Here is a 13,167-nt window from a genome sequence, read left to right as displayed (position 1 = left end):
CTTGGCACCGTTCCTAATCCTTTAGATCATTGAGTTAGGTTACTATCTATAGCACCACCATAAGCACCTGTCGAATACCACTTATCACATTTCGTTGATGAACGCCGGTATTTCAGCGTATTTCCAATGACGTCAGAGAGGCACCGCTTTACGTCGCCTCTGATTTTGTACTTGTTTACAAAAATTACACACACATGCGTATGTACGCGAATGCACGCTACTAGTTAATTTAGTAGATTTACGCATGCGCAATAATCATCGTGAGGCTCGTTTTTCATTGCCTCTACGTACTGAAAATAGATCTACTATTATAGTCACTAGTCAACCCGTAGCCACGGCCACGGGCACTGCGGCACGTTCAACAAAAAAATATACAATCAATTGTTATTTTTGTAATACATATGTTTATGTTACTACTCACTATATATATATATAATTAAAATTATATTATATTATGAATATTTTTATATTTTTAAATTCCATTCATGCTGTTTAATTTTTGTTATGATAGGGGGAGGGGTATATATAATTCACCTCACTATAAAAAAACTAACCTTTGGCTCGAATCAGTAAATTGTGCATCGAGATGGACATCAAAAGCACATGACGGAGACATTTCACTCCGACCTGTATTTTGGTTAACTTGAAATTTAATTCTTTTCTCTGGCGGCGATGCATTGTCTCGTTCCAATATTTTCGTTATATTTTCACTGTCACCGTCACTCATATTTTAATAGAAAATATATTATACAATATATTGAACGTAATATACAAACAATATATTTATACGTAACAGAGAGAGGGAATCGCCTAACTGAACCGACGAGCCACGCCACAGTCGGTCTCACTACCGTACCGCGCCATTAGATGTTTCCCTAAAAAAAAAAAATGTATTATTAGGTTTAAATGGTTTAATACAACGAATTTATGATGATGATTGCTTACAAAATACATAGCCATATAGGCACATAATAGGTTAGGCATAATAAACTTAAATCCGTTGAAGGTTGAGCATCCCATTATTTATCAAATATACTAAAATTGTAAATTGTCTAATTCCTCGATAAGTATTGAACAATACACGTAATTATACGAATCACACGATATTAGTAGTGTAGTGTTTCATGAGTAATTTATGAGAGTCTAGACCAGATATTCCCAACCAGGTTGCCGCGAAATTATTTGAAATATATTTTTAGTCTATATGTCACAGTGCATAGGATGCCTCTGGATTTTTAGAAAATGATTAAGGGTGCTGTGGGTCAAAAAAGGTCTCAACCTCTTGTCTAGACTCTAGTACGCAGTGTTGAAACTTAGTAAGTTGTAATTATTGATTTTTGTGTATTGTAAACTATTATGATAAATTATTTACACTTGTAATAGTAGACCAACGTAAAAATAAAAAGAATGAGACTTAGTGGTTCGCAACATGAAAAAAAAAATTAGAAAAAAAGTTGAAAGAAAAAAAAGTTATAGCGCAAACATTACAATTGGATAACTTTTTTAAAAAGCTAGATTTTTAAAACATTATATGTATTTAATTAATAATAAAAATATCTTTTATACACAGTAGGTAACAGTCTTCTATCATATATAATTATTTAAAGTAGGATTTTTATACATACTTTATCATCATGTATAAAACATCGAAAATTTCGAAGAAGAATTAAGACAATTTAAAAGCATTGTAAAAGATTTTCCATCAGAAGGAAAATTATCATTTGATGCTTCATAACATAAATTAATTATCACATCGTCTTTAGAGACATCGTTTCCAAGTATAGAAATAATGTTAAGAATTTTTTTTACTCTACCTTCTTCAAATGCACGTGGTGAAAGATTGTTTTCTATATTAAAACGTTGAAAAAATTATTTGCGATCATCTTTAATCCATGAAAAAATGTCAAATTTGTCAATATTATGTATTGAATCTGATATGGTTAAAGATATGAAGTGGGAAGAATTAGTACACATAAATTTACTACTACGAAATCCATAAAAAAAGATATTTAAATATCTATGAAATAATTTCATCTTATGAATTATAAATCATAAAACAATTAAACGATTTTGAATATATTGTAAATCTACATTATTATAATTATTTTATATTATATTTATGTTCACTTGTATTTTATTTTCAATTAGTTAAATTTCTTTTTAAAAATTGTTTATATATGTGTTTTTAATATTTATGGATAGGTACATAAATTATACTACAAAAAAATGTTTCTGGTTATGAGGAGGGGAGAAATAAGCGGCAAAAATTGTTTGCTGCATGGCGGTATTGAACCTTAACCCGGCTCTGAATATTGAGCTTCAAGTTGTCTGGTGCAGTTTGCATTATATATTTTTAAGAGGATGCCATACCCGTATGTGTTGTCTCTGTCTTACGAACGTAAGACATATAGCAAATTTGCATTCAGCAGATTCAATTTTATGCTGTTAGCTTTAATATTAGAGTCAATTTATCTATTATCAAACTTAAAAGTAATAATATTATTTAGGCCTCTAGGGCTTCTCATAGGCTTTCGTTTATATAGAGCATTTTAAAGTCTTAATATTTTACATAACTATATATAATTCACATAAAAATTAAGATATAAACGGAAGCCTATGAGATGCCCTAGAGGCCTAGATAATATTATTACCTTTAAGTTTTATAATAGGTAAATTAACTCTAATATTAAAGCTAACAGCATAAAATTGAATCTGCAGAACGCAAATTTGGTATGTCTTACATTTGTAAGATAGAGACAACACATGTGGGTATGACGTCCTCTTAACATAGATTCAATTTCGGGCGCAGTTTATAAAAAAAAAAGGTCATCTGTTCGCCCAATACATTAACGTATATAATCAATGTTAATATGTATTAGTAATTTGGTTTTGTTGTTGTTTTTGATTTTCATTATTTTCAATAACTTAAGGTAAAAGTATTTAGCCCTCCTTCCCATAAAAATATCCTGGGTACGCCTCTGCATAATAGTATAATACATAGAACAAGTTAACAAATATTAAATTCAAAAACATATACTTGAGACACCCTCAAAATAAAGACTATTGGAAGTACAGTGACTCACAGCATAAAAGTATCCATGACCGAATAATAGAGGTGTTAAATATGTAGGAGGCGAGAGTTCAAGGCAAAGAACTTTTTTAAATGGTATAATTACGAACAGTCCCAAAATAACACTTTTTAGAAGAAAAAATATCACAAATGTTTATAATCTTAAAAGAGTAGACTTAACCTAATAATCGCCCTGGTATTAATTGATTAAATTTATTTCTTAAATGACACCAGAAAATTGCAAAGTGAACACTGAAATAATTTAAAAATCTAGGGCTGCAGTAACCAAAAAGTTTATTTGGTATAGATTTGATAATGTTGAATGTTCTATTATACCTACCTATTTAACAGAATAAGACTGTTTAGATATACCTATATTGAAATATGGTCGCAGTTATCAGTTGCAATGATACTAGATTAAATGTATGCCCTAAATATAATAAATACGGCCAAAATTATGATGTTAGGAAGAAATTGCAACAAATGATGAAAAATAAAACATATTACCGTGTTTTGTATATAATCTGCAGATTCACATCAATACCGGTAATATCTCCTTTCATTATTTACCCTTGTTGTTACTGTTATTATGTTGAATATATTTAGTATATTATTAATAATATTTTGATTTAAAAAAACTTTATAATATATCTATATTAACTATCTAGGTAGTAGGTACAGCTGATAATGATTATTAGAAAATAAAGTTCAAAGGTATTTGTTTTATTATTTTTAAACATGTGATTAATTCAATAGTAAAAATTGTTCCATAAGTTCCATTATTATGTTATTATAATAATAACATTATAATATAATATTTATTTTTATTGAAAGATAAAAAAAAACTATATGTTTTAAATTATTATAAAAAAAATTAATCAAAGTATTATAGACAAAAGTTTATGTATTATACATATTATTTTGATTTTATGAACATTAATATGTTAATATGTATAAGATAATAGATGTGTATTAGTATCAATTTTTTATTGTCTAACTTAATACATTTGTAATTTTTAAATCATAATTTAAAATAGAGTTAAATTTTAAGCAAAAAAAATTATTTGTTCATCATTCATTTGATATAAGAGGTTTATTTACATGATTGATGTGTTCATTCACTAGGAAATATTTTTTTTGTTTATTAATAAATAATTAAAAATACTAATTATGATATTGCTGAATAGCATTTTAGTCAATGAATATAAAATACATTTTGAATTTTTGAATAGCCTGAAATACCAATAATGAATATTGTAACAATATTTGATATTACGATATTATAAGATTTAATAATGCTTGTATGTATATGGTTCATTCAGCAGCTATACATTTAATAAAAATTAAAAATGTTATAAATTAACAATATATTAAATCCTATGTTGGCTATATTTCATTATTACTCATCAAATATTATCAATTATCAATTATCATAATATCATTCATAGTGATTATAAAAAAAGATCTCGCACGACACTTGTGTACCCAAATTGCCTATTCAAAACGCCGCTCGTTCATCATTAGGTATATTGGAAAAGGTAATATAAATATTCTGATATAAAATTATGGAATATAAAATATAAATAAATAATGATAATTTATTAAAATAGATATGTATGGATAAAAACTGACCAAAGCCCAATGGTACAGGTTAATAGTTAGATGTTAGTTACATAATATACAGGGTGATTCTTTTGTCATGAACCACTCATTATTTCAAAAAGTATTCATATTTTTGAAAACATTTTTTTACATAGTTTCAAGTTGTTGAAAAAAAACGTTTTTATTCAAAAATATAAGGATAAAAAATATTTAAAAATAGTTTTTTTAATAAAAACGTTGTTTTTTTAACAACTTGAAACTATGTAAAAAAAATGTTTTCCCGAAATATTTTTTTTAAAGTACAAATATTTTAGTGGTGAATATGGTTTATTGACTATAAAATGACTGTATATATACTAAAACAAATGTTGGATACCCGAAACCTACTATATAAGGAGGCCCTGAATAAGACTATAGACGAGATTCAGCAGAGCTAGTATGAGCACCTACTCGTCAGTCTTTCAGTCCATGTCACGAATCAGTTATTTCATTATTTGGAATTTATAATTTTCCAATTGTAAAACACTTAGAAAATATTAGCATCGTCTTTTTATTTTCATCACGACTACTACTTCATTACTCAACGATTAGTTGATTGGCTCACTACTAGTCACTATAAACCTATCGTAATAATAATAGGTAATTATAACTAATTTACTTATTGCAATATAAATTAGAAATGTAGTCAGCCGTCTCTGCTTAAAATTAAGTTTCTCGTATACAACTATATAATAATAGATATATCATTTATTTACAATTTAACACATTCATTACAATGATTCACTTGATATCTACTATAGGACTATAGAGCAGAACAATACCCACTTACCCGCGTTTTTAAATGTAAAATTCTAAATAAATAATTTAGAGGTAAAAATAAATTAAGAAATAACTTTTGCCAACGGCACGTAGTGTTCCCAAGCGGTCACACCCTTCCAAGTACTAACTACGCCCGACGTTGCTTAACTTCAATGATCGGACGATTACTGGTGTATTCAATGTGGTATGATCGTTGGCGAAGTACGTATTGTAAAATACAAAATTTTATTTTATTAACAAAAATAAAACTAATTAAATTTTAATGTTTTACAATAATATAAAATAATAGTTGCTTTTTCAATATTACTTATTACTATAAAATAATTTATTTTACTAAATGATTAATAATCATAATAGTTTTATAGTTTTATGGGTTTATATTTCGTTTCTACTATTTTAATTTATTATATTAATATTATTGTTATTAAATTTTGAATTATTATAACTCTATTAATAAACAGTTAGAATGAATAGGTCTCCACAAATGTTTTTGAATTACAGCAAAATAATTAACATTGGTAGACGCCACATATATATAATTTTGTTCAAATTTAAATTGCTATTGTGATTTTATGAACATCATCAATTTTAAAGTTTAAACCCTATCTAAATTTCATGATGTTTTAATCTGTCAAACTTATATATATATATTTATAAACATATAAATTTCAACTACATAGGGCCGGTATTTCATGTATGACTTAAGCTATAGCTTTACTAAACTTGAGTGTAGTTTGTAAGTGCAGTTTAATTTGTATTTCGTATATCAATTAGTTTGTTACTCTTAACAAAGCTATACTTTTTCAATTTTCTTCAATGATTTTACATAGTTCTTCCAAAAATAAATATTATCAAGATAGATGTTAGATAACTATTTGTATAAATATTATTCATATAACATTCATGTTATATTATGTATTATTATTGTATAATATTACATTAAAAAACTAAAGTAGGTAATAGTTGAATTCCCGGAAATGCTCTAGGATTAATTATCGTGGTATAAAGTTTAATACTAGTAGTGCAAAGAATTTTTGAATGTACAAAGTTTCTTACTTAAAACGACTGGTATTTGACTCACGTTCAAGTGATATCTGGTGCACGCGTTTAAATAGGTACTACGAATACGCAAACGATAAAGAATTAATTTCCCAGTCGTGGAATAATATTTTATAATTTTTTCTATCTAATAATTTTCAAATTTTAGCTAACCATTCAATCAATTTTATTCAAATAATGGCTAAAATGATTCCTAAAATAATATGAAAATAAAATAATAACTGTTTAATATAATATATATAATTATTTATTTAATTTTAATTTTTTTAAATATGTAGAATGTAATTTTGAAAAACAGAAGTTCAAACTTCATACATACTGAAGTTGATTTATTACTGTGACCAAATATTATTGGGGCCAATTAGAAAGTAAAGTCTAATACTCAAACTTGGAAACAAAAAAATGCATGCTGGGAAAAGTTAAGATATACCTAAATAAATTTTCTTTTGTATTAAGTTTTAAATTTCGTTTAATTTTAGCATACCTGTTGGTAGGAGATTGAATTTTATCCACAATTAATGTCAATATTACATTTACAATATGTTTTGATAGACGAAACCGATTATTAAATTCAATCTCATCCCAAATAGGTACTGAAATGATCTAATCGGTTTCTATAAATTCGCTTTTTTTTTTGGGCGATTCAATCGTTCAATAAAGTTAACAATATCTTTATCGTCACTTGACAGTGATGAATCTGATAGGTATATAAAGTATAATTTCATTCATTTTGAAAATTAAAACATACAAGTACAACACAATTTAATTAATTTAACTTGAATAGCTACAAAATATAGATTTGAAACAATTTTTACTTTTACAATCACACAACGCAATGATTATCACTGAGAAAATAAAACATAAATGACAGATAAACTTCACATTAGGTATGGTTTAGTTTAAGTAAAGCTTTTAGCGCATTAAATGTTACTTAAGTGTTAAAAGTATAATGAAATTCGAATATATTAATTTAAGTTTAGCTTATGGTTAAGTTATAGCTTAAGTCGAGTGTGAAATACCGGTCCTTATTGTGTGTAATATGTACTCGCAAAAAAATATATCAAACTTACCGTTGTAAAATCAATACATTCATGTCTTCTCTAATAATCAAAATCCTAACATTTTCTAAATCATTATATTTTATTCACATTTTATGGTAATGAAATTGTTGAAAATAATAACTCAACATATTTAGTCTGTAAAGCAATTTATTACTCAACAATGGCTACAAAAGGCAATAAATTAAAAATATGTTCATTCAATAATAATAAAAAAATTGACTAATAAATTATAAAAAAATAAAAATTATAACGAAGACTAATTTCAAAATATTTTTTGAACACAATATTTAATAACTTAACTAAAAAATGTAATTACATAATTTCTTTATAACATAAAAATTAAACTGTTCAATAACATTAAAAACAAACATTAAAACAGCCAATAAACATAATAAATAGTTTTTGCATACATTTCCATATTATATGTAATAATACTAAACACTAATAAAATAACAATGCAAACTGTTTTCATAGATTAATTATGCATACTTAAAATATGAAAGATACATTTTCAGTGGCACTAAATGTATGACAATACAATATATTTTAAAAATGAAAAATTATTAACAAATTTATAAAATAATAATTTTAAGTTAAGGATAATAAATAATTTCTTTCCAGAAATACAAACAATAACAAAAATATTTGCTCGGTTTTTTAATCGAGAAAATAAAACAATAAAAACAAGTAAAGTAAAAGAATTAATATTCAATAAATGTATTATTAACTTAATAATTTGAATTTATGAAATTATTGAAAAATGTAATGAAGACAATGATGCTAATGATTTTAAATATTAACAATACTTGACATGCATTAATTCATATTATATGAAATAATATAAAATTAATAATTAACTTAAATAAAGAGATAATTTCCTAAATTTATTTGAGCTGAATAATAAAAAAAAATTGTAGCATCGACTTAAAATTAAAATGTAATACATTATAAAGAGATCAAATTAAAATGAAAAAAAACTTACATTTTGAGAATTAAATTTTTGGTTTGGTAAAAGTAAAAAAAGAAAACAAAAATTGTGTGATGTGCAATAACTATTATTTATAAACCTAACTGGTTATTAAAATGCATAATTTACAATTTAAACAATGCTCTAAATGCACACAACATTTTAAATAAATAATTAAAATAGATTTTAGAGCAAACAATTTTGATTAAGTAATACAAAAGTTATACCCAAACACCATGAGGGTTTTTACTAGTAGGAGCTGCATTTTCTAGTTGTCTTGGTGATCCAATCATTTTACGAGTACTTCCAGGTCTTTGAGCTCCTAAACATATGAAAAAAACTTTAAATAGTTTTGTAACATAATTTTTTTTTAATTAATATAAATTTTAAATGAGTATAATTTAGTTTAAGTACTGACCTTCAAGAATAAATTTCAATTCATCTGGCGGTGAAATAGCTAAAGATTGTAAATTTGCTTCTTTCATGTCAGCTACCAGTTTATCAACTTGCCTTTTTTTTTCAGTTATAGTTGTTTCTAACATAGCAACCTTAAATAGAAAATACTTTAATTATTTAACCATTCAATACACACATTAAATGTTTATAATCACTTCTTTTCGCAGACTATCTCCAACTTGTGCAGCCATTTCTGTTTCTTGTTTGGCTCTTTCTACTTCACTTTGTAGTCTGTCAACTTCCTTCAAAATACCCCTTTCTGCTCTACGCTTCTCTTCTAGATCTCTTGATAACATTTTTTGTTCCAGTTCCACTTCTTCCATTAATAGACGTATTTTATTCTTGCACACAAGTAACTCAGTTTCACAGTTGGCCAATTTAGACCGTAATAATGTCATTTCTGATTTTAATGTTTTTTCTTGTTGACGTACAATATCATTTTCTTCTTCTACTTGGCCTAAAAGTCTCAACTAATAAATTGGATAATAAATAAATGTTTAATTTTTGTTTTCTAATGATTCAGTTTAAATATAATCAAAACTATACCTGTTCTTCAGTGTGTCTACCAGTGGCTTCAATTCTAGCAGCTTCCTGAGTCATAAAATCCATCTGATGTTGTTGCTCTCTAGTTTTACCTTCCCAATACATTATTTCTGCATCATACTTTGTTAGTTCTGCTTGTTGAATAGATAACTTATCTCTTTGATAATTTATAAGCCTTACGAGATCTTTATACTGAGGGTTATACATGACATTAGTACTATTGCTATTATTTTCATTCTGATACTCCTATAGAAAAATATAAAAATATAATAAAATACAAAAATTAATTACTTAGTGAATTACCTTGAAAATTGTTTGTTTTATACGATCGCTACCCACAGTTGTAGGAGATATTCTTGCTGGACTGACAGAAGGTGGAGGAGGTTCTCGATATGGTGGTAGAGCCCTTGTAACAGGAGGCCGATAGTTAAGATTATCAACCTTTTTAATTGGACTAGTTGAGTTTTGCAACGGTCCATTTGTTGATGTTGAATTCTGATCCTTAGGTAATAATTTATATTAGCAACTAAAAGTTGAAATTAAAATAATGTAATTACTTTGTTTAAATGACTAGAAGTATTTGTTGGTGAAGTTGATAAGGGAACACCAGACGGAGTAGATGAAACGACTGTTAACGGTGCTGCACCACTTCCAGGTATAGTGGGAAGAACATTGGGTCTCTGTTGAGGAATTCCACGTACTATACCTACATTATCGGGTACACGATTACCTTAAAAATATATTTATCATAAGTTCAAGATTCAAGAGTATTTTAGTTAATAAAAATATTTAAATGTATGATTATTGGTAAAAGTGTAGAACAAATTTAATCAGAATTAGTGAGGATAACTTAAATTATATGATTTGGAAATCAATTGATTTTAAATTTGAATTGATGTTAAGACAATTTTCAGCTAAAATGAATATTTGCTAAAATAACAGTAAAATATATAATAAACATATTATAATAATATTAAATTTTTAATTATTCAATGTATTATAAACTTAGCTTTGGCATTATGAGCACTAACTCCTACAGAAACTATAGATCATAAAATGTTATAATGTACACATAAATTTCAGAAGAAAAATAAGAACTTGGAGCAAAAAATTTAAAAGAAATTTTCATGAATAACATTATTTTTTTATTAATTATTAATAAAATCCATACTATTAAATATTAATGATTTTCGAGTATCTTTATTCCTCTCCTGAGCAAAGTAAGGAACACTATCAGCCTCATTGTACTTTGGATTGTTGGATGTACTATTTGAAGAGACATTGCCTGAACGTTGTAATATGAACTGTACATCATTAGCATATTCTCCCCATTTCATAAGAACCTGACAATGAATTAAATACATTAGATAATAATTTGTAGAACATTATATTTTAATAAAAAAGTTAAACACCTACAGTTACTGGATGATCTTGAGGTGCGAGTAGACGTTCATTGTTACGCCATCGCTCAATTAGAGTAAATCGTCCAGTTTTTCCAGTAGCATGAGCTAATGCATAAACAACATCCTATGACAAAAATTTGTGATGACAAAAGCAATCAATCAAGTCACATTAACTACAAACAACTTACTTGACAAGTTGTTGATTCATTAACACCACATACAACCCGTTGAATTCCTTCAACCCAAACTTTGAGTTCCATGATGTCAGTTTTAGCAAATCGTAAATATTGTTAAAATGTTGTCATCGTACAATTCTGCACTCATGATTGCTAAACACAATAAATAATACGATTCGAGAAATCAAAACAAAAGACACCGAGGCATATCGATAAAAAAAATTAACCAATGCCCGTATCAATACGGCATGGGTTAACAAAACGATATATAATACACTTATTTAGGAATCAAAACAACTTTCATGGCATTGACCTAGAGAATAATATTAATTAATTGTGAAGAGATTTAGAAATCAGGGTCAAACGTACCGTAATCATTTCGGCTGTTGTGGGCCGGGATAACGCTGTATTATATTGAAATTGAATTTTCTATCTCTTAATGTCCAAGGTCCAATAATCAAATCTACTATCTAGTGGTTTTTTCAATCTAATCTAATTAAATAATATTGATGAGCCAAAATTTAGAGAGAACAATGAACTCTGGTCTCTGATAAAGATAATAATATTATCCCAAAATAATAAATATCAAATTTTTTTACACGCTTACATTTTGATAGGAGACAAAAAAATATTGTTTTATCGCTCACACTGAATAATATCAAGGAGATTGTATTTGTGCGTATGGTTTAAAACAAAAAAGGAATTAATTAAGTACCAAACAAAAATTTAAAATTGTAGACGATAAAATCCTCGATATAAATAAATAACTAATTAATAATTATTGTTAATATAACTACCTAACATTGATAAAACTATAAATTAATGTATTGACATAATAATATACAAGTCATTGATATTAGATTATAATACATTAAAACAAATCTAAAATAAAGAGTTGTTTAGTTTTAGTAATGATAATTTCTTAATTTCTGAGTAGTATGTAATGAAAAATCGTTAACTAATAAAAGTACTGTATTTTGAAAGAAAAAAAACATAACTTCTATTATAGTTACCTGACTACCTAAGAATATTAACTACTTAAAATGTATATTTCGTTGAAAAATACCAATTATACTATGACCTTATATTATACAAATTTAGAATTAAATACTTCAATAGAAAATGAATACTTAAGCTAGGTACAATAACAAATAAAACTCCCGCAGAGAACTTTAACTTTTGAGTATGTAACTATGAAATATGAATTGAATGGGCGCGTAGGCATTGGGTGTGTTCAGAATGTTTAGAGTGATGATATACACATTATGTAGACATTTCCCAATAGTGGTTTCAGTTCAATGAAGTTAACTTGCTGCATGGTTGAGTTTTAAACAATAACAACAATAAGTGTAGGCAGTGGCGTAGCCAAGGGGGGGGACTAAAAGGATTATAGCCCCTTCCCCGTTGGCTGTTTTTTTTTATATTGTTTTAAAATATTTAAATTTAAATATGGAATTTTTCTTACAAATTTTAATTATTTAAAATAGTAAATACGCTCGTCGATTGCAGTAAACTGCGCCCAGAATACAGGTTAATACAAAATTACACATATAAATTGCGTCCAAATTTTTATCGAATGTAAAAATGTGACATGTAAACTGCACCAGGGTAAAATTTTTAAAATTAATAGCTATATTTGTGCAAAATTATCTTTAATGTATGCTTAATTCGTTTCAGCATTCATTACATAATATGAATAATTAAAATTAAAAATTAAAAATTAAAAAAAATATACAATATTAAAAAGTAAAATAATTACAAATATTATAAATAATAGCATATTGTTGATACATATTAATAAATTGGAGCTTGACCACTATTATATTTATTAACCTTTTCAGTGCCTAGACACATTTGTCAATGGCACATCCACAGGCCCAGGTTTTTATTTTAAATTTTTTATCTTCAAGATTTTGTAACTTAACGCATTTTTTTTTGTTTTGGAATTTTAATTTTTGGTATTTAAAGGGTTTATTTATACTATTTAGTTTGATATATGTTTCTATTTAAA

The 13,167-nt window shown here is 26.4% G+C and overlaps 1 protein-coding gene and 1 pseudogene across 1 annotated transcript; both read right to left on the bottom strand.

Annotated features, from left to right (window-relative positions):
- Positions 1-5,568: 5,568 nt before the first annotated feature.
- On the bottom strand, positions 5,569-5,689 carry LOC113555321 (annotated as a pseudogene).
- Positions 5,690-8,660: 2,971 nt separating this feature from the next.
- LOC113552973 (ras association domain-containing protein 8) lies at positions 8,661-11,730 on the bottom strand. The gene is made up of 10 exons (XM_026956048.1): positions 11,526-11,730; positions 11,169-11,309; positions 10,994-11,104; positions 10,749-10,920; positions 10,135-10,307; positions 9,881-10,078; positions 9,581-9,823; positions 9,190-9,504; positions 8,997-9,126; positions 8,661-8,900 (listed from the first exon to the last, which is right to left on the bottom strand). Exons 2-10 carry the CDS (start codon positions 11,238-11,240, stop codon positions 8,800-8,802), a joined length of 1,515 nt encoding a protein of 504 aa, XP_026811849.1. The 5' UTR covers positions 11,241-11,309; positions 11,526-11,730; the 3' UTR covers positions 8,661-8,799.
- Positions 11,731-13,167: the final 1,437 nt, after the last annotated feature.

The sequence above is a fragment of the Rhopalosiphum maidis genome, chromosome 2, assembly GCF_003676215.2.
Source record: "Rhopalosiphum maidis isolate BTI-1 chromosome 2, ASM367621v3, whole genome shotgun sequence".
Taxonomy (NCBI): Eukaryota; Metazoa; Arthropoda; class Insecta; order Hemiptera; family Aphididae; genus Rhopalosiphum; species Rhopalosiphum maidis.
Note: the sequence above shows the minus strand (reverse complement) of the source record. Positions and strands in the feature narration are given on the sequence as shown.

What these genes read in the sequence shown, in the direction of transcription:
- LOC113552973 (XM_026956048.1), bottom strand. Translation starts at nt 11,240, where the DNA reads ATGGAACTCAAAGTTTGGGTTGAAGGAATTCAACGGGTTGTATGTGGT. An exon ending in ATGAATCAACAACTTGTCAA is followed by an intron (nt 11,105 to 11,168) that starts GTAAGTTGTTTG and finishes TTTTTGTCATAG; the next exon opens with GATGTTGTTTATGCATTAGC. An exon ending in GTAGACACACTGAAGAACAG is followed by an intron (nt 9,505 to 9,580) that starts GTATAGTTTTGA and finishes CCAATTTATTAG; the next exon opens with TTGAGACTTTTAGGCCAAGT.